The sequence below is a fragment of the Pelobates fuscus genome, chromosome 10 (genome assembly GCF_036172605.1).
Source record: "Pelobates fuscus isolate aPelFus1 chromosome 10, aPelFus1.pri, whole genome shotgun sequence".
Lineage (NCBI taxonomy): Eukaryota > Metazoa > Chordata > Amphibia > Anura > Pelobatidae > Pelobates > Pelobates fuscus.
In genome coordinates this window covers 41,940,248-41,963,265 of record NC_086326.1, presented here as the reverse complement: position 1 = coordinate 41,963,265, position 23,018 = coordinate 41,940,248, and the positions used below count along the sequence as shown (strand labels likewise).

At 44.5% G+C, this 23,018-nt stretch overlaps 1 protein-coding gene across 1 annotated transcript in view; it reads right to left on the bottom strand.

Annotated features, from left to right (window-relative positions):
• Positions 1–19,733: 19,733 nt before the first annotated feature.
• Positions 19,734–23,018, bottom strand: part of STYK1 (serine/threonine/tyrosine kinase 1) — a 43,153-nt gene continuing 39,868 nt past the window's right edge. The window contains exons 9-10 of the mRNA XM_063434185.1: positions 21,455–21,551; positions 19,734–20,789 (exon numbers count right to left, since the gene is read on the bottom strand). Of these exons, the coding sequence (XP_063290255.1) occupies positions 20,585–20,789; positions 21,455–21,551 (302 nt within the window). The 3' untranslated portion in view covers positions 19,734–20,584. The remainder of the gene's footprint in view (positions 20,790–21,454; positions 21,552–23,018) is intronic.

Sequence of the window (23,018 nt, the reverse complement as noted above, 5' to 3'; positions counted from 1 at the left end):
TGCAAAGAAAGCATTTACAGATGTCCCGAATAGTTCGCTGGCGAATAGGTTCCTGGCGAACATAGCTTGTTCGCGTTCGCCATGGCGGATGTACATATGCGATGTTCGGTCCGCCCCCTATTCGTCATCATTGAGTAAACTTTGACCCTGTACCTCACAGTCAGCAGACACATTCCAGCCAATCAGCAGCAGACCCTCCCTCCCAGACCCTCCCACCTCCTGGACAGCATCCATTTTAGATTCATTCGGAAGCTGCATTCTTAGTGAGAGGAGGGACAGTGTAGCTGCTGCTGATTTAATAGGGAAATCGATAGCTAGGCTAGTGTATTCAGTGTCCACTACAATCCTGAAGGACTAATCTGATCTCTGCTGTAAGGACAGCACCCCAAAAGCCCTTTTTAGGGCTAGAACATCAGTCTGCTTTTTTTTTTTTCCTGTGTAATCTAATTGCAGTTGCCTGCCTGCCAGCGTGTGTCAGGCTCACAGCGTATACTGTGCCCACTTTCCCAGTGCCACCACTCATATCTGGTGTCACAATAGCTTGCATTTAAAAAAAAACAAAAAACTTTTTTGACTGTAATATAATAGCAGTCAGTTTCCTTCACACGTGTGCGTTTCAGGGTCTGCCAGGGCACAGTGTCACACCAGTGCAACTCATATCTGGTGTAACAGTAGTGTACATTAAAAAAAAACCTAGAAATTTGACTGTGAAATAATAGCAGTCAGTTTCCTTCACACGTGTGCGTTTCAGGGCCTGCCTGTAACGAAAATATACCCCAACTCGCAGGATTCAACTCAACAAAAGACAACACAGAGGAGAGATACGTCTACCAGACCTTAGAATGGCCGGACTCGACGTATATGACAGGAGACAGAGTCAGGAACGATCCGAGGTCAATGGCACAGAGAGACAGCGTAAACTAGGACTAGCCGGGGTCTGGTACACAGTAAACAGCAAGCTGGCAAACAGAACAGATAAGGATAAAGAGATAACGTAGTCAGAAACAAAGCCAAGGTCAATACGAAGGAACACAACTGAACACAACAAGCGCTAAAGGGAACTGCAACAGAAACCACTATAGGGCAAGGACTAAGGGAAAAGGGTGAGTATAAACACCTTCTAAATTAATGTGATTGGCTCCTGTCATATCCACACCCCCAAAAGGTAAGTGTATGGGGAGTGTGGCATGACAGGGGCCAATGGGAGCCTTTTGCCAATTTAGGCTCCCACTGTTTCTTTAAGAGCACGCCCGAGACCCGCGGCGCGCTCTTAGATTCAGGCGGGACACATGACCGCTTCTCGAGGTCACTGCCCGCCTTCCAGTTGCAGCCGTCGGATGAGCCGCGTGCGGCTCGTGCAGCAGCAGGGCCGCGCATGGCTCGAAGAGAGGACCGCGGCCGGCCCCTGGATAAGGTAAGTAATGCTACAGTACCCCCCCCCCCTGAGGACACGCCCTCCGGGCGGGTAGGGCCAGGTCTGGCAGGAAAACGAGAATGGAAAGAGCGCACAAGGCGGGGAGTGTGAACAGCATCAGCTGAAATCCAACTGCGCTCCTCAGGCCCATAGCCCTTCCAATGCACCAAGTACTGAAGTCGACCCCTAAGGAAACGAGAGTCAAGAACAGCAGAAACTTTGAATTCCTCATGACCCTCCACAGAGACAGGAGGGGGAGGGGGAGTATGCCGGGTATAGCGGTTGCGTACGTAAGGCTTCAACAATGAGGTGTGAAAGACATTAGGAATACTAGATTCTTAGGAAGACCCTAGGCATATGAAACAGGATTAACCTTATGCAGAATACGATAAGGACCAATGAAGCGGGGAGCCAATTTCATTGAAGGCACCCGGAGGCGAATATTCAGCGTGGAAAGCAAAACCCTGTCCCCCACAACATAAGAAGGAGCCGCACTGCGATGCTTGTCAGCCTGAGCCTTCTGGCGAGCAGCGGAATCCACCAAAGAACGCTGAACCTGCTCCCAAGTATTACGCAAACCAGCCAAATGCTCATCCAGAACTGGCATGCCCTGTGAGGAGAATGCAGCCGGAAGAACAACGGGATGCTGGCCATAGACAACGTAAAAAGGGCTTTTGCCGGAAGAATCATGAGTGGTGTTATTCCGAGCAAACTCAGCCCAAGGAAGAAGGTCAGACCAATTGTTCTGATGGTGGGACACAAAACAACGAAGGTACTGCTCCAGAGACTGGTTGGCACGTTCTGCAGCTCCATTAGACTGGGGATGGTAAGCAGAGGAAAATGAGAGAGAAATACCCATTTCTGAACAAAAGGCTTTCCAGAACCTGAAAATAAATTGGCTACCCCTATCGGACACAATAGATACGGGAATACCATATAACCGGAAGACCTCTCTAGCGAAGATAAGAGCTAGTTCCCTGGATGTGGGCAACTTGTGAAGAGGCACAAAGTGAGCCATTTTGGAAAACCGATCTACTATCATCAGGCTAACTGTGTAACCATTCGAAGGGGGTAATTCAACAATAAAATCCATGGATAGGTTAGACCAAGGTCTCTCGGGAACGGGTAACGGATACAGAAGCCCACAAGGAACTCTACGAGAAGATTTCATACAGGCACAAGTAGTACAAGCACCTATAAAGTCAGTGACATCCTTGCGTAAGGAATCCCACCAAAAATACAGAGAAACAGCTGACATTGTTTTGAAAATACCAGGATGTCCAGCAGTCTTAGTATCATGATATAACGACAGAATATCCCGTCTCTCGGGAACATCAACGAACAATTTATCAATAGGCCTCTCGCTAGGTGCCATGCTTTGTTTCGCCTGTATGGCCTGCAAGAGGAAAGAAGAAATAGACAAAATAGTAGTAGCTATTATCCTGTCTGTGGGAATGACAGGAGTAACATCAATCTCCTGTTTGTCAGCAGTTTCGAACTGTCTGGACAGAGCACCTGCTTTAATGTTACGATCACCTGGTCTATAAGTGATAATATAATTGAAACGGGACAAAAACAGTGACCACCTAGCCTGCCTAGAAGATAATCTTTTAGCTTCACCAAGGTAGGATAGGTTCTTGTGATCCGTAAAAATGAGGATAGGATCCTTAGTTCCTTCTAACAAGTGTATCCATTCTTTAAGAGCTAAGATAATAGCAAGGAGTTCGCGATTACCCACATCATAATTCTTTTCAGCTTTGGACATTTGTCTAGAAAAGAAGCCAAAAGGATGCAATGGCTTTTCAGGCGACTTTCTTTGGGACAAAACAGCACCTACCCCAGATATCAGAAGCATCAACTTCAAGAATATAAGGCAGTGAGGGGATAGGATGCTGTAAAATAGGTGCAGAGGCGAATGTAGTTTTAAGTAATTCAAAAGCCTGAAGTGCCTCGGGAGACCAGACACGAGTATTACCACGCTTTTTTGTCATACGGGTGATAGGCGCTGCAATAGAAGAAAAACCCTTAATAAAGCATCTATAATAGTTAGAGAAACCAAGAAAACGCTGAATGGCTTTCAAACCTTGTGGTAGAGGCCACTCTATGACAGCAGAAAGCTTCTGGAGATCCATACGAAAACCTTTAGCGGAATTAAATACCCCAAAAACTGGACTTCAGATTGGTCAAATAAAATTTTTTCTAGTTTACAATAAAGACCATTAGCAAGAAGGGTATTCAGGACTGTTGTAACATGTCTGTGATGAATGTGTAAATCTGTAGAATATATTAATATGTCATCTAAGTACACAATTACAAATGTGTGAATAAAGTCTCTTAAGATGTCATTAATAAATTCTTGAAATACTGCTGGGGCATTGCAAAGACCAAATGGCATAACAGTATACTCGTAATGACCGGATCTAGTGTTGAATGCCGTCTTCCATTCGTGGTCTTTCTTAATACGTATTAAATTGTATGCACCTCTAAGGTCCCATTTAGTGAATACAGTAGCATGTTTCAGCCTGTCAAACAATTCTGTGATTAAAGGTATAGGGTATGCATTTTTGATAGTGATTTTATTTAGGCCTCTATAATCGATACCCGGTCTTAAATCACCTTCTTTCTTAGATACGAAGAAGAACGCCGCTCCAGACGGAGAAGAGGATCTCCTAATGAACCCCTTTTCTAGTGATTCCTTAACATACTCCTCCATGATACGGTTTTCTTGAATAGATAAAGGGTATACCCTGCCCTTTGGAGGTATAGTGCCACGCAATAAATCGATAGCGCAATCATAGGGTCTGCGAGGCGGTAATTTATCAGCCTCCCTTTTATCGAATACAGTATTGAAACAAGTACTGAGGAGGTATAACAGTAGACAAAGGAGGAGTAGTAGGAACATTAATAGAATTTAAAGGGCTTTAAATCATACAAGATTCGTGGCAGGCTTTGCTCCATGATTTTAATTGTCCCGACTCCCAGTCGAAAATGGAATTGTGAGAACGTAGCCATGGGTACCCTAACACGATATGAGAAGAGGGAGAGGTGATAACCTGGAACTGAACAGTCTCAAAGTGTAAAACCCCTGTATACATGAATAATGGTACAGTTTCATGGGTAACAACTGGAGTACATAAAGGTCTACCATCTATGGCCTCAATGGCCAAGGGTATCTCCCTCTCTCTGATGGGAATGTTGTTTTTCGTAACAAAACCAGAGTCTATGAAGTTCTCAGCAGCCCCGGAATCAACCAAGGCTAGTATGCTTTCAGCTATACAACTCTCTCCCATATGACGAGAAACAGGGAGAAGCAAACGGTTAGGAGGCAATTTAGGAGACTTGGATATCACACCCAAGGCCAGTCCCCTATAAGGTCTTAGGTGCGAGAGTTTTCCGGAAGCACAGGACATTCTTTTATCATATGGTCTCTCCTACCACAGTATAGGCAGAGTTCGTCCCTTCTTCTATGCAATTTTTCAGTATCACAGAGTTTGGCAACCCCTAATTGCATGGGTTCCTCCTCAGATACTCTGAAATTCTCAGGTTTATCATCTTTGGGGTTATTAGGTGTAACTAAACGTCTATTCCTGTTCTTGGTAAGAGCCTGTCACGAATTCTGTTATCTATATCAATGAGGTAGTCAATAAGGTCCTCTAATGCAATAGGAAGCTCCCTAGCTGCTACCTCATCCAATATAGTGTCAGATAAACCTTCCATAAATGCAGTAGTTAACCCATTGTTGGTCCAATCTACCTGTGAAGCAAGGGTACGAAACTGAATGGCATAGTCAACCACAGACCTAGAGCCCTGTTTGATTCTCATTAATGTTCTGGCGGCATTCTTTGACCTCTTAGTGGTGTCAAAAGTTCTACGGAAAGCCGTAAGGAAACTATTGAAATTATGCACCATAGGTCCATTGGCTTCCCAAATAGGATTTGCCCACTCAAGTGCTTTGTCAGTAAGTTGATGCATCAAAAACCCCACTTTAGACCTATCAGTGGGAAAGGAACGTGGATACATCTCAAAGTGGAATTCTATTTGATTATTGAAACCTCTGCATGTCTTAGCCTCCCCTCCATACCTGGGAGGGGGTGTTAAATGGGGCGAAGTATTAGGCATAGTGGATACTTCGGGAAGAAGAGGTGTAGGAGGGTTAGGTGCGGTTGCAGGAATAGTTCTAGACAAGAGCGTCTGGAGAGCCTGAGCTATCTGATCTATACGGTGGTCCTGCTCTACAAACCTAGCCTCATGAGAAGCCATTTGCTGAGCTAACTCTGCGGGGTCCATGGCCCTATCGTAATGTAACGAAAATATACCCCAACTCGCAGGATTCAACTCAACAAAAGACAACACAGAGGAGAGATAAGTCTACCGGACCTTAGAATGGCCGGACTCGACGTATATGAGAGGAGAGAGAGTCAGGAACGATCCGAGGTCAAGGGCACAAAGAGACAGCGTAAACTAGGACGAGCCGGGTTCTGGTACACAGTAAACAGCAAGCCGGCAAACAGAACAGATAAGGATAAAGAGATAACGTAGTCAGAAACAAAGCAAAGGTCAATACGAAGGAACACAACTGAACACAACAAGCGCTAAAGTGAACTGCAACAGGGCAAGGACTAAGGGAAAAAGGTGAGTATAAATACCTTCTAAATTAATGTGATTGGCTCCTGTCATATCCACCCCCCAAAAGGTAAGTGTATGGGGAGTGTGGCATGACAGGGGCCAATGGGAGCCTTTTGCCAATTTAGGCTCCCACTGTTTCTTTAAGAGTGCGCCCGAGACCTGCGGCGCGCTCTTAGATTCAGACGGGACACGTGACCGCTTCTCGCAGTCACTGCCCGTCTTCCTGTTGCAGCCGTCGGATGAGCCGCGTGCGGCTCGTGCAGCAGCATGACTGCGCGAGGCTCGAAGAGAGGACCGCGGCCGGCCCCTGGATAAGGTAAGTAACGCTACACTGCCAGGGCACAGTTTCACACCAGTGCAACTCATATCTGGTGTAACAGTAGTGTACATTAAAAGAAAAACTAGAAATTTGACTGTGAAATAATAGCAGTCAGTTTCCTTCACACGTGTGCGTTTCAGGGCCTGCCAGGGCACAGTGTCACACCAGTGCAACTCATATCTGGTGTAACATCTAGTGTAAAAAAAAAAATTGTCTGCAAGCGTGTGTGTCAGGCCTACAGCATCTACTCTGCCAACTTCTGCCAGTGCACAGTGTCACTCATATCTGTTGTCACAGTAGCTTGCACGCATAGTACCACTAATCGAAAAAAATGACAGGCAGAGGCAGGCCACCTTGCAGGGGCCGTCGTGGTTGTGGTGCTGTGATTCCCTTTGGCCCTAGAATAATGCCCACTGTTCAGAGGCCACGTACCCTGAACTCGAAAAGTTATGAGAACATAGTTGACTGGCTAACACAGGACACCCAATCTTCTACAGCTTCCGCTCGGAACCTTGACGCACCATCCTCCTCCAGCTTAGCTTCGGGCACCTCTCAAGTTACCACTCATCCACCTGCCGCGACCACCAACACTAGCACCACAGCCGCTTCACTTGATCTGTCAGAGGAGTTATTTACACATCAGTTGGAAGAAATGAGTGATGCGCAACCATTATTGCCAGAGGATGTAGATAACAGGGATATGTCTCAGTCAGGCAGCATTACACACATGGACGTACGGTGTGATGATGATGTTGTACCCGCTGCTGCTTCCTTTGCTGAGTTGTCAGATACAAGTGAAGTGGTTGATGATGACGATGCGTCCGTGGATGTCACGTGGGTGCTCGCTAGAAGAGAAGAAGAACAGGGGGAAAGTTCAGATGGGGAGACAGGGAGGAGGAGACGAGTTGGAAGCAGGGGGAGGTCATCGCAAGGAGCTAGTGGCACAGTCAGACAGCATGCATCGGCACCCGGGGTCGGCCAGACAGCACGCCAATCAACGCATGCTGTTGCCACCACCAGAATGCCATAATTGCAGAGCTCAGCAGTATGGCATTTTTTTGTGTGTCTGCCTCTGACAACAGCGATGCCATTTGCAACCTGTGCCAAAAGAAACTGAGTCGTGGGAAGTCCAACACCCACCTAGGTACAAATGCTTTGCGAAGGCACATGATCACACATCACAAACACCTATGGAATCTACACATGAGTACAAGCAGCACCCAAACTCAAAGCCGCCATCCTCCTCCTGGTCCAGCATCTTCAGCCACGTCAACCACTGCTGTCCTCCTTGCCCCCTCTCAACCATCCGCCACTCCGTCTCTCGCCCTGAGCAGCTCCTGCTCATCTGCCCACAGTCAGGTGTCTGTCAAGACATGTTTGAGCGTAAGAAGCCAATGTCACAAAGTCACCCCCTTGCCCGGCATCTGACAGCTGGCTTGTCTGAACTCTTAGCCCACCAGCTTTTACCATACAAGCTGGTGGAGTCTGAGGCGTTCCAAAAAGTTGTAGCTATTGGGACACTGCAGTGGAAGGTACCTGGCCGAAATTTCTTTGCACAAAAGGCAATCCCCAACCTGTACTCGATTGTGCAAAAGGAAGTAATGGCATGTCTGGCACACAGTGTTGGGGCAAGGGTCCATCTGACCACTGATACCTGGTCTGCAAAGCATGGTCAGGGCAGGTATATCACCTACACTGCGCATTGGGTAAACCTGCTGACGGCTGCCAAGCATGGAATGCGTGGCTCTGCAGAGGAGTTGGTGACACCGTCACGACTTGCAGGCAGGCCTGCTGCCACCTCCTCTACTCCTCCTACTCCATCCTCTTCCATAATCTCCTCGGCTGAGTCCTCTTCTGCTGCTGCGTCTTGCTCCACATCAACGGCACCCCCCCAGCTCCCCAGGTACTATTCCACATCCCGGATACGGCAGTGTCACGCCGTCTTGGGGTTGACTTGCAGAGAGTCACACCGGACCAGCACTCCTGTCCGCCCTGAACGCACAGGTGGATCGGTGGCTGACTCCGCACCAACTGAAGAAATTTGTTGGCGGCATTGAATTTGGGCAAGTTGACACATGTGCCGTGCATGGCACATGTGTGTAATCTGACCGTACAACGCTTTGTGCATAAGTACCCAGGCTTACAGGATATCCTGAAGCAGGCCAGGAAGGTGTGTGGCCATTTCAGGCGTTCCTACACGGCCATGGCGCACTTTTCAGATATCCAGCGGCGAAACAACATGCCAGTGAGGCGCTTGATTTGCAACAGCCCGACACGTTGGAATTCAACACTCCTAATGTTCGACCGCCTGCTCCAACAAGAAAAAGCCGTTAACGACTATTTGTATGACTGGGGTGCTAGGACAGCCTCTGCGGAGCTGGGAAGTTGTTTGCCACGTTACTGGACGCTCATGCGCAAGGCCTGTAGGCTCATGCGTCCTTTTGAGGAGGTGACAAACCTAGTCAGTCGCACCGAAGGCACCATCAGCGACATCATACCATTTGTTTTCTTCCTGGAGCGTGCCCTTCGAAGAGTGCTGGATCAGGCCGTAGATGAGCGTGAAGAGGAAGAGGAATAGTTGTGGTCACCATCACCACCAGAAACAGCCTTATCAGCATCGCTTGCTGGACCTGCGGCAACGCTGGAAGAGGAAGACAAAAAACAGCAGGTGTCCCAGGGGGCTTGTTGTCACCTTTCGGGGAACCTTGGTGTTGTACGTGGCTGGGTGGAGTTAGAGACCTTCAATGACATCAGTGAGGACAAGGAACGGGACATGGCTAGCTTGGTATCCAACCTTGTGCAAATGGGGAGTTTGCGGTTGTGCAAATGGTCTGTCAATGTGAAGCGGACGTAGCCCTTACACTACCTGATCGATACATCATACCTGATGTTTTAAAGCATGTTAATCCAAACAATTTAGAAATGATAGGTGATTTATGCCCGTTATGGATTAAAACCAGACTCTGCATCAACTGTGTAATTTTCCATGGGAGTTTTGCCATGGATCCCCCATGGCATGCCACAGTCCAGGTATTAGTCCCCTTGAAACAACTTTTTCATCACTATTGTGGCCAGAAAGAGTCCCTGTGGTTTTTAAAATTCGCCTGCCTATTGAAGTCTATGGTGGTTCGCCGGGTTTGCCCGTTCGCGAACATTTGCGGAAATTCGCGTTCGCCATCCGCGAACGGAAAATGTTATGTTTGCGACATCTCTAAAAGCAATGTATTATAAAATCAAGGAACACTGTATTCACTTAAATAATGATCTGATTGAAGTTGTTATTATTTAGTCATTAATTAAATTTATGTAAAAAGAAAACATGAACTTAGTTATCTTGTTATAGGGTTTGAAAGAGCAGCTTCTAGCAACATCTCCCAGGCCCCAATCATACTGTGATGTCAGAATACCTAGCATGTTATTGTAGACGGAATTGGTCTGATGCAAGTTGAGAATGTTTATATACTGTGGTGTATGCGCTCATGCTCTTGGTACACATGCTGTTCGAGAATGTTTATATCCTGTGGTGTATGCTCTCATGCTCTTGGTACACATGCTGTCTTAGCCAGAGCTTTGCGACAGGCCTCCATTCCACAGCCTGCCCCCTCAGGTAATATATATAAAAAAATACCCCACCTGGCATACCTCACCTGCGATTACTATTCCAACAAGTGTATCTTAACAATCTGTGCCAAACTCCCCACAGGATGATGGTAGAGGGGTGCCATCACCCGCGCGAATGCTTACACTATGCACATATGTGGTGTTGCATTCAGGGCTTCTCACAGAAAATCATTGCTTAAATGAGTCTCTATAGCAGTGTCAGGGTACCTGTGGTCTCTACCTCCGAAAGAGGTAGAGACTTAGCTGTTCCTCCATCCAGACGGCCTGATGGCTCCCTTCCCCACGGTCTATCCGGTCATGCAAGGCCGGCCGCGAGGGAGTGACTGCCTTTTACAGCATCTAGGCAGGAAGTTGTCATCAGGACACTCCTCCGGAACGACCTGTCACTCAATTGCTGCAGGACCAATCAGGAAGCCTCGGAGGCGTGGTTACTGCTCTGAACAGGGTATTTAACAGAGCTTCTTTCATTAGCTCATTGCCCTGTCGTGGTTCTAGCTTGTTCTAGTCACTCAGTGCTTGTGTATTCTATTATCCCTTTTGGTTTTGACCCGGCTTGTTTACCTTACTCTGCTTATCTCTGTTACCCTTGATTCGGCTTGTCTCTCGCTTACCTGTCTTCTGTTACCCTCGACCTCGGCTTGTCTTTGACCATTCTATACTGTACTACTTACGTTAGTCCGGCCATTCTAAGGTCCGGTATACGTATCTGGCTACTGTTTGTACTCTGCGTGTTGGATCCCTGTCCCGATCCTGACATTACGACAGGGCCAATGGATCCTGCAAGTACAAACAGTCAGCTGGCTTCTCCTGATCCTAGGTTTGAAGCCATGGATCACAGAATGGATCAGATGGCGCTTGCGCTACAGGCTCTATTATCTCGTGCCAATAACCCACCAGAGGAGATACGTAATACCCCTGTTTCTCCTGTCGGTTCAGGTCTAGAGGTAGCCACAGTGGGTGCTTCTTCTCGCATTACCCCCCCAGTACGCTATGGTGGGGCTCCTGAGAAGTGTCGTGGTTTCTTAAACCAAATTAGTATCCACTTTGAATTGCAACCTCGCTCTTATCCTACAGATAGGGCAAAGGTAGGATTTATTATCACCCTACTTATTGAGAAAGCTCTGAGATGGGCCAACCCATTATGGGAGAACGATAACCCATTAGTTTATAACTATAACGCCTTTGTAACTGCTTTTAGAAGAACATTTGACCCTCCAGGTAGAAAGGTTAATGCCGCCAGATTACTGTTGCGTCTGAAACAGGAGAACCAAACACTGGTGGATTATGCACTAGAGTTCAGGTCTCTGGCGTCGGAGGTCAAGTGGAATGAGCAGGCGTATATGGATGTATTTTTGAATGGCTTATCTGAAGTAATCCTTGATGAGGTTGCTACCAGAGAACTCCCTGAGAATTTAGAGGATTTAATTTCGTTCATCTCTCGTATAGATGAACGTTTAAGAGAGAGACAGAACACTCGAGAGAGGAACCGGAGACCTTCTTTTAGGTTAGCGCCGCTTTTCCAAGTCCTGACTCCACGGTATCTTTGCTTCCTGAACCTATGCAGATAGGGTATACCCGCCTCTCTGAGGAGGAAAGACAGTACAGGAGAAAAGAGGGTTTGTGTATGTATTGTGGAGTTAAGGGTCATTTACTCTCGAACTGTTCTAACCGCCCGGGAAACGCTCGCACCTAAGTCTCTCTAGAGGACAGGCCTTGGGTGTTTCTATTTTGTCCTCTACTCCTAATTATAAAGATCACAGGCTTCTGCTACCAGTTTCCTTAACTTGCGGGAGGGAAGTAGTAAGGGCTATGGCTTTGATAGATTCCGGTGCTGCTGAGAATTTTATCGACCAAGCCTTTGCTAGTAAAAACAATTTCCCATCCCAGCTAAGGGAGACACCCTTGGCCGTTGAGGCCATAGATGGTAGACCACTACTAGACCCTGTTATCTTTCGTGAGACCATACCCATTGAGTTAGGTGTTGGTGTCCTACACGTGGAGAATTTATCTCTTCTGCTCATTTCGTCTCCTTCCGTTCCCATAGTTCTGGGGTACCCATGGTTGAAAGAACATAACCCTATTATCGATTGGGAGTTAGGGGAGATACTCTCGTGGGGCCAGGGCTGCCAGGATCGGTGTCTGTGCAAGGTTTCTCCATTAGCTAATATTAACATACAGGAGAATCCTACTCAGTCCACAGAGAGACAAATACCAGACCTTTACCTAGACTTAAGGGCAGTGTTTGACAAGAAGAATGACGATTCTTTGCCGCCACACAGGTAATTTGACTGTAAAATTAAGCTTCTACCCGGGACTATGCCTCCGAGGGGCCATGTATATCCTTTGTCTGTTCAGGAAAACTTGGTTCTAGAGGAGTATATTCAGGAGAATTTAGAAAAGGGATTTATCAGGAGGTCTTCTTCTCCGGCCGGGGCGGGGTTCTTTTTCATTAAGAAGAAGGATGGCACGCTGAGACCTTGTATCGATTACCGAGGCTTGAATAAAATAACTGTCAGAAATGCCTATCCTATCCCACTGATTACCGAGTTATTTGATCGTCTTAAGGGCTCCAAAATCTTCACCAAGTTAGATCTCAGAGGGGCTTACAATTTGGTGAGAATCCAGCAAGGTCACGAGTGGATGACGGCATTCAATACCCGGTATGGCCATTACGAATACACTGTTATGCCATTTGGACTATGCAATGCTCCTGCAGTATTTCAAGATTTGATTAATGAGGTACTTAGGGAGTTTCAGCATGATTGTGTTATTGTTTACCTGGACGACATACTAATACACTCTAAGGAGATTGAGACTCACCATAGACAGGTCAGAAAGGTGTTACACAAACTTCTGCAACATGGTCTATACTGCAAATTGGAGAAGTGCAGTTTTGATCAGGCTCAGGTAGACTTTCTTGGGTACGTGATTTCTGGGGAAGGTTTTAAAATGGATCCTGGTAAACTCCAATCTATTTTAGACTGGCCTTTGCCCAAAGGACTCAAGGCTATCCAAAGGTTTATTGGATTTTCCAACTACTATAGGCGCTTCATTAAGGGTTACTCCTCTATCATTGCGCCTATTACCAATATGACCAAACAAGGGGCTGATACTAAGTTCTGGTCTGAGGAAGCTCTTGGTGCTTTTAAGACTCTCAAGGAACTTTTTGCCTCAGCTCCCATTCTAGTTCATCCTGATACGACTCTGCCTTTCTTGCTCGAGGTCGATGCTTCTGAGACAGGAGTTGGGGCTGTTCTGTCTCAAAGGTTAGGGGTGGATAAACCGTTACACCCTTGTGGTTTCTTCTCTAAAAAAATTTCTGGGCCTGAGAGCAGATATGACATCGGGGAGAGGGAATTGTTAGCGGTCATTAAGGCTTTAAAGGAGTGGAGACATTTACTGGAAGGGACACTACACCCTGTTACTATTCTAACGGATCATAAGAACTTGTCTTATATTGGGGAGGCGAAGCGCTTGTCCGCCAGGCAGGCTCGCTGGGCCTTGTTCCTCACTCACTTTAATTATGTACTTACGTATAGACCTGGTTCTAAGAACTCTAAAGCCGATGCATTGTCTCGTCAATATGAACCATCCACTATAACTGAACCACTTCTGTCATCCATAGTTCCTAAGGGGAATATCATCGCGAACACGAATCTCAGGATTCACTCTCCATTGCTTTCTGAGATCATGAAGTTTCAGCATTTGGCACCCAAACAGACCCCTGGGGATCGACACTTCGTTCCTGCCGCTCTCCAACTGGAGGTGCTACGCTGTCTCCATAACAGTAAGGTGGCTGGGCATCCTGGCATCCGCAAGACTTATGCGCTGGTCTCTAAAGATTTTTGGTGGCCTGACTTACACAAGGATATTAAAGAATTCATCGGGGCATGTGAAGTTTGTACCAAGACCAAGCTACCCCATTCGCTTCCATGCAGATTTCTACACCCTTTAGAGGTTCCTGAAAAGCCTTGGTCCTGCCTGGCAATGGACTTCATTGTTGATTTGCCTATCTCTAAAAAGCAGACTGTCATCCTCACTGTGGTAGACAGATTTACTAAAATGGCTCACTTCATTCCCTTACCTAAACTCCCATCTTCGCCCGAATTAGCGGAGATATTCGCCAGGGAGATTTTCCGTTTGCATGGGATACCTTCCCAGATTGTCTCTGACAGAGGCTCCCAATTTGTTTCCCGTTTTTGGAGATCATTCTGCTCCCAACTAGGCATCAAATTGAATTTCTCCTCTGCCTATCATCCTCAGTCCAATGGAGCTGCTGAACGCACTAACCAAAAAGTTGAACAATATTTACGTTGTTTCGTTTCAGAACACCAGGACGATTGGGTCGGTTTGATTCCTTGGGCGGAGTTTGCACATAACAATCTCATTTGTGATTCTACGCATTCTAGCCCTTTTTTCTTGAATTATGGCTTTCATCCTTCCATCCTTCCTTCGGAGTCTTCTTCTCAAGGGATACCGTCGGTGGATGTTCATGTTGCCAATTTAAGAGAGTTGTGGGATCAAACTCGACAAATCCTTCTGCACAATTCTACGCTGGTTAAAAAACACGCTGACAAACGTAGAAGGGCAGCACCGGTGTTTGTTCCAGGCGATAGAGTATGGTTAAGTACTAGAAACATTCGGTTAAAAGTGCCGTCCATGAAGTTTGCTCCTCGATATATTGGACCTTACAGGGTACTGTCTCAAATTAACCCAGTTGCGTATCGTTTAGCGTTGCCTAATGCCTTACGCATTCCTAATTCATTTCATGTTTCCTTGCTAAAACCATTAATATGTAACAGGTTCTCCTCCACGATCGCCCCTCCCCGCTCAGTTCAGGTGGAGGGTCAGGAGGAGTATGAGGTCAATTCCATCGTTGATTCTCGAATCTCCCGGGGGAAACTGCAATATCTGGTCGATTGGAAGGGTTATGGTCCTGAGGAGAGAAGTTGGGTACCTCAGGAGGAGGTGCATGCTCCCCGTCTCCGCAGGGCGTTTCACTCTCGATTCCCTTCTCGCCCTGGTGTATTCCGCCCGGTGGGCGTATCTGAGAGGGGGGGGTACTGTCAGGGTACCTGTGGTCTCTACCTCCGAAAGAGGTAGAGACTTAGCTGTTCCTCCATCCAGACGGCCTGATGGCTCCCTTCCACACGGTCTATCCGGTCATGCAAGGCCGGCCGCGAGGGAGTGACTGCCTTTTACAGCATCTAGGCAGGAAGTTGTCATCAGGACACTCCTCCGGAACGACCTGTCACTCAATTGCTGCAGGACCAATCAGGAAGCCTCGGAGGCGTGGTTACTGCTCTGAACAGGGTATTTAACAGAGCTTCTTTCATTAGCTCATTGCCCTGTTGTGGTTCTAGCTTGTTCTAGTCACTCAGTGCTTGTGTATTCTATTATCCCTTTTGGTTTTGACCCGGCTTGTTTACCTTACTCTGCTTATCTCTGTTACCCTTGATTCGGCTTGTCTCTCGCTTACCTGTCTTCTGTTACCCTCGACCTCGGCTTGTCTTTGACCATTCTATACTGTACTACTTACGTTAGTCCGGCCATTCTAAGGTCCGGTATACGTATCTGGCTACTGTTTGTACTCTGCGTGTTGGATCCCTGTCCCGATCCTGACAAGCAGAAATTTTCATTGGTGGACCGCGGCGAGTCTACATGTGCTCAGAGTCTACAATGCTTCTAAATGAGAATTAGACCATTGGCCGGTGACCTCATGACCTCAGAGGATCGGAGCGGAATGCCAGCTGAGCAGAGTGCCGTGAGGGGGCTGCTCACGGCGCTGGAATAAAGGTAGGTAGCGGATTTATTTTTAAGGAATTATTTATTAGAAAAAAATAAGTTGCCATAATTCTACAATATATATATATATATATTTGTGACGAAGAACTTATAGTAAAATAACTGTACTACTATCATGTTGATCTTCTGTGATAAAAGGGAAAGTAAAGAGCGTCAACAGGTAACAAAAAGTACACATTTATTCCATCTTCACACTCAAAAGCAAACATTAATAATTAAACAAACATGTTGAAAACATTTAGGTGTAAGATTTAAAGGGTGGGTGAATCATCAAACTTTCTCAGTTGCTTAAACCCCTTAAGGACACATGACATGTGTGACACGTCATGATTCCCTTTTGTTCCAGAAGTTTGGTCCTTAAGGGGTTAAAGGACCTCTAAAGTCATCCAGGCTACTTCATCTCAATGAATTTGTCTGGGTGTAGTGTTCCTGTAGTTTTAACCCCTAATGTATAACTTTGCTGTTTTGTACAAAGACAATGTTTACATTGAAGGGCTTAAAATACCTCTTGTGACTCTCTTACTTGTAGCCATTAGAGGTGCTTCCTCCTCCAGAACAGACTCAAACACAATGCTTCAATCAAAAGCTGCTGATAAATTAACAAAGCAAAGGTAGCTGGACAGTGATCCCACTGCTAGAAGGGAATGCTTAGGTTCCTTTCAGGTGTTGTTTACAAACTCAACTACTTTGAATTGTGCAAACATCCATCCAGTGCATAGTATGTACTAGAAAATAATGTATAATAATATTATATATATATATATATATATATATTTCTTTATTTATTTTTTAAATTTACTTTAAAATATAACATGTTTTAGAAATACCAGGACCGTGACAGTATAAAGAAACAGAAAGTATTAAAAAAACTTAAAATAAAATACTTTTTTTATTAAATATAAAACATTTATAACTATATAAGAAGGTGCATTTTATCAGTCTACTCGTCTACTCACCAGGCCCTGTGAAACGGCAAACAGGGTATATTAGTAGACGAGTACTCTACTAGTAGAATATCTACTGGTAGTACATCAAATTCCCTTCACCTAAAACCGGAGGTAATTCAGTCGTGACTGTCATGGACAACAGGCATGATTCTGTGCCAGTATTAGGGATTAACCTGGTTATCACTTGCAGAAATAATCAGGTTGTCTCTTGCAGAAATGAAACCTTTTGATCACATTCATTGAAATCTCCACAAAGACAATCCCTCTGCTTTGCCAGGATTCTACCATGAATATACAGGGTTCAAAGAGTTGTGTGCACATCAGCAATTATCATAAGCTTGTCATTCAGGCTGGCTGGGTTTTCTGGGAACAGAGAGGAAGACTCACATATAAATGAGTGCTAGCCCACATGAAACAAAACTTCTCTTGGATTTTATTTGGCCTACTGTAAATTTGCAGGGATATTTGCTCTAGTGAAGGCTCTGTGTTTTGTTTAACCCCTTAAGGACCAAACTTCTGGAATAAAAGGCAATCATGACATGTCACACATGTCATGTGTCCTTAAGGGGTTAAACACAATTTTATTTCCAGAACTGATTTTCTTTTTGTTTGTTTGTTTTGTATGTCCTTTTTGCTTTGTGTCATTTTTGGCACTGTATAACATTTATTTAATGTATAACATTATTTTGTCTTGTTATTAAAATATTAAAGGGACGTTATCGTCACTAGAACTACCACAGCTTAATGTTCTGGTGTCTATAGCCAGTCCCTGTAGGCTGAGCATTGTATAAATGCTGCATTTTCAGAGAAAAGTCAGTGTTTACACTGCTGCCTAAGAACACCTCTAGTAGCAGTCACTTTGATGGCCACTTGAGCTGCTCCCTGTGTCAGCGTTGAACAGTGTGCAGCACCATCTCCACGCTCTGCATAGAGGCTCTGAACGTTCCCCATAGAGATGTATTGATTTAATGCATCAATATGAGGAGATGCTGATTGGTGCAGCGCACCGTTTTGTAGCTCATGAGGAATAGTTTCCAGCTCTGGATTGGTTGAGAGCATCAAGACTGATGATCTCATCCAATGAGGCAGGGCCCGGCACGGCAAGACTGGAATGGCAAAAAAGGTGAGTAAATTCACCTTTCAGGGTCGATCAGAGTGGAGCCGGCCACCTTAACAGCCACGCCAGCACTATATTGTCAAGAATACATATTTGTATTTCGGGCAATACAGTGTTCCTTTAATAAGCTAATTCTGTATTTAAGCTCTAGTATCTGGATTCACAAACCTGAAGAGATTCATTTAATAGTATTTTGCAAGTTGTGTAGATATTGTGCTAAAATAGTGTTTGTGGATTTAATCTTTAATCTTTGACAAGGCTTCCTAGTTAATACATTGCCTTTTTGTTATTATTATTATTATTATTATTATTATGTTATTATTTATATTGGCAGCTTTTTGCTATTAAGGTTAAGTGTGAGTTAAGAGGGACTTTTTTTTTTATCCTTATTCTAGTTCTAGTGGAAATTGTCGTTTTGAAACCTTTCACCCTCAAAACCAAGTAGTGAAAACACGCTTGGAGTACTGTGCCCCTGTGACAGTAAGATTTTTAGAAAAAGCTGTGAATATCATATGCAATATTGTTTTGACATGTCACTTACCTAAAAAAAATGTTGTTAAAAGAATACTTAATAAAAAATAAATTACAAATTAATAGATATACACCTATAGAAAATATGCATGTTATCTGTTTTGCATGCTTCCTTTGGGGGTATATAAAAATCTTGGCTTCTGATAGCTGCAGATACAATACCTGCAGCTACCGCAAGCCTTTCCCTTCTTCCCCAGCACAGACTTTCTGTGGCTATCCAATCACAGACTTCTCAGTCATCTGTATTACAGTCTTTGCAAGGCTTTTGCTCTGGGCAGTAGCCGCCTCTTAAGTTTAGTTCCAAAAAGCAAAACTACCAGGAAGTGACAGGACAGGCTGTCTGATTGACAGCTGGGAGATGTAACAAGCTTCCTTTTGAAAAGTTTCAATTTCTATTGAAATTAACACTTTTTTAAAAAAATTAAAAAGGCATGCTCCTCACACTTCTGCGAGTTAAAGAGCTTTATGAGTTATGTTCCTTGCAAATCATTAAAAACTGCTTGCCTCTGTCTTAAGCTATTATACACGTTTTGTAACTCGCTGAAGACGTTACATGAAAACAAAAACGAAATAAAAATAAAATAAATAAAAAACAAAACAAAAAAAAACTGCTTGCTGTGTAATTGCTGCACGGCATTATATACAGAAAGAAAAGAACTGACCTGATAAAATTGTTTGACACATCAAGAATCAAAAAGGTAACTTCCATTTCTTTTTAACATTCAGATCCAAATTAGCATAATTAAACCTACTGTTTACATTTCTTTCTTAAACCTGCAGTTTCTAGAACAATCAGGACCAGGTAAACTGAATAACATTTGTTGTTCAGAAAGTTGGAAGATATTTAACAGTTTCTTGGTTTAAAGGACCACTCTAGTGCCAGGAAAACATACTCGTTTTCCTGGCACTAGAGTACCCTGAGGGTGCCCCCACCCTCAGGGACCCCCTCCCGCCGGGCTCTGGAGAGAGGAAGGGGTTAAACTTACCTCTTTTTTCAGCGCCGGGCGGGGAGCTTTCCTCCTCCTCTCCATCTTGATCGCGACGTCATCGGCTGAATGCGCATGCGCGGCAGGAGCCGCGCTCGCATTCAGCCGGTCGCATAGGAAAGCATTTACAATGCTTTCCTATGGACGCATGCGTGCTCTCACAGTGAGAAGCACGCAAGCGCCTCTAGCGGCTGCCAATGAGACAGCCACTAGAGGATTTGGAGGCTGGATTAACCCTCATTATAAACATAGCAGTTTCTCTGAAACTGCTATGTTTATAAAAAAAAGGGTTAATCCTAGAGGTACCTGGCACCCAGACCACTTCATTAAGCTGAAGTCGTCTGGGTGCCTAGAGTGGTCCTTTAAGTAAATAGCACTACCTGAAGACCGCAGTAAACGATCTAGCACTGTACCTAGCTGCTATACTAAGAGTCTCAATATATGAATAAATCTAATAGGATTTGATGATTATTTTACATCTGTAACAGTCTATGTGACCTGTTCTTGCTCTTCTAACGTATAAGATGGCAAGGCTTAAAGTGGAGAACATAATGTGAGAAGGAAGGACACAGTAGTCTTTAGAAGACAATTTCTGGAGATGGGTGGGTTTTAGAAGAAGGGTATGGGACTGAGAACAAGGTTGTAGAATTTTTTTGATGGGCATTGTTTAATGGCAAGTCTATGGACCCTGTATCCAATGATATGTAGTCAGAGATCTTATAATTCTATGTAACAAATTAAATCACAGGAGCACAACTTCTTTGAAGAATACAAATGCGTTGGCTTGCAATATCTGCAAGTCCAAAAACATTTCACAGCTAAACAGAGATAAATAAAAAATAAAAAATTAACAAAAAACTCTGTGACAATTGATGCATGGATGATAGAGTTCATCAATTGACATCAGGTCTATGTAAAATCGGAGCAAAGGATGGAATATTCTAAACGCTTCAGTCATATTTCAGTAAACATGTTTGACGAAAATGATTATGCCTCAGGAAATCCCTGCAGGAATATCTTGACCGGTTTCTTCTTTATTCTTTCTTCAACTGTGAACAATTATCAGCAAGTCGGATTCCCTTTCACAATGTAAACCGAGAGGAAAGAGTTTTCAGAGTCTCACATTTAGGTCACAAATACTGACTCCTCTCCGCGTGGAGTCTAAGTGTGAATTTGTGAGCCCAAATGTACCATTTAAGGTCTATTTTTTTCTAAAATTTAAAGAACAGTGTAATCAATCTCCATTTTTAGAATCTCTGTCCCAGCAACCACTGCATAGAGTTCAGGAACCACTAACTCTGGAACCTGCAGTACTGTCTTGTCATTGGAGTTTTTCTTCCCAACTTCCAGGCGTTTACGCAGGTTTGATAGGGAAACGCGGTCCGATGCCTTCCATGCCCAGCAGGACTTCATGATACTGTACCTATGAGAGAGGAAGGTATTATTAAATGCTCTGACACTTCTGAGTATTTTGTTAAGATAAAATCTGTATGATATATTCATATTAATTGCATTGGATTTTCACTGAATTCTTTATTTTATGGGCAAAGCCCAAGTTGACAATAGCAGACAAGAGGTGGAGATTCCACTGTCAGCTTCAGGCAACTTCCAGCAGCCATTGCTACTGACAACTGTGGGAAATGGCATCTTCCCGCACAATCCATTAATGTTTTATAGAGAATCCCACAATGTAATGGGATCTTCCATAGAACTCTGTGCTAGACTTTCTTGCATCCACAAGAGTGCAACAGTGAAGCAGGCTTTTGGCAGATGAAGTGCCAGAAGATGAAAAAGGACCAAACAATGAAGATGTAGACACCCATGAGTGACATTGGGCATGCCACCATTGTGTCTCGTTGCACAAAGTACAAGCTGCTTTAAATAATATTGTAATCTAAAGAAACCAGCAAAGTAAAAAATATGTGTCTATGATACTGCAAAAAAATAAAATAAAAATGTTGTTTAAACAACTTTCAACCTGTAGGAAAAATTTTAAGAGGAATTTGAAACAACAAATCTGAAAAGCGTAGAGGAAGAAGGACTGATAACAAAGTCAAAGATAATTTGGTAATGAGACAAAGTTCTTACATAGATGGATTGCAGTTAGAAGGTCTCGTTAAGATGTTTCCTCTTTGTAAATGCTGAAGTATATTTGAGGGAGGAATCTCGGGGTAAGGAGGTGCACCTACAATAAAATAAGATTAAGAGACTTTTAGACTTTCCGATATCAAAGAAAACATAAACTGATAATAATGGCTAAGTGTGCCCAGGTGTTTAAAATAGATCAATATTTACTTCATTTTACCATTTAAAAAATGAGTTAATAAAATGAGTACCGTTTGGTTGGGTATCAGAAACAAATATTAAAGTGCAGATGTTTCTGTTAATTTTTAGAGAATTTGTCAAACACGACAGTGTTACATTTTTCTCTAACACAGGAGTAGTATCTCAAAATAACTTCACGTATGCTTTCTGCTAGCCACAGTTGCATCCACTTCGACCAGTGTCGAATCTTTAGATTGCATGTCTTTTTAATCTACACATTTGGCAACACAATATAGAGTAAAAACAAAAACGCATATTTAGCTAAAAAAATACGTCATATTAATGATGCATGATAAAATCCCATTAAAAAGTTTATACAATATAATGTTTGGCTTTTAAAAGGAACCTGTAGCCACTTATCAGGGCAAGATTAAGAGCACAGTCAGCCTGGTGCTGACAATTATGATGGGCCTAATTACAGAATCTTATCGACCAAAAACACTAAAACAGTCCTACCTCCTGAGTGTCATGTATCTAATGGAGATGGTACTGGAGGGAAACTCATAGGATGCAGCTATGAGAAAACACATACCCTATGCTAATCTCACGCTTTCACCTTTCAAGTCAATCCAAACCCCCTAACAGCAGTGTCCAGTGAAGCAGGAAGTCTGAGGACGGGGTAAAAGGGTGGCCCACTGACGCGAATCACGTAACCAGGACTGCCAAAACCATGTCTGCCCAAAGAATTTGAAGGACAGCCTGGCATGAATGCATGTCAGACTGCCTGAGAGTCATGCAGGCTGGTCAACTAAGGGCATACTATGCAGACAGCACCCTGAGCTTGGCATAAATGCGTCTAATGACTGTCCCCTAGCAGTGACATGTACACTGGGAGACATGGTGACACTGAGACACTAATGACACTGGCTGGGAGACATGGGGACACTGAGAGACTAGTGGCCACTGTGTCCATAGTGTCTCAGGGTCGCCATGTCCCCCAGTGTCTCAGTGTCCACATGTGTCTCAGTGTCCCCAAGTCCCTCACCGTCCCCATGTCTCAGTTTCCCCTTGTGTCTCCCAGTGCCCCCTAGTGTCTGTGCCCCCATGTCTCCCTGCAGCCTTTCCCCCCATCCCTCACTTACCTGAGCTGTAGGCTGCCTCTGCAGGCTCCGAACTGCTGTCTGGAGTCTCTGTGCAAAGCTGCTCCCCCGTGGATCAGTGGGTAGAGAGAGGCAGGGAGGGAGAAGCTGTAACTCCCTATCCCTGCCTCTCTCCACACACAGCGACCCCTACTGGCCAGCGCCGGTATAGCAGAATAATTTCTGTTTATACCGAGATTGACATTTGTATTGCTGCTATTACTGCAATACCGGCACCGGGCCTATTC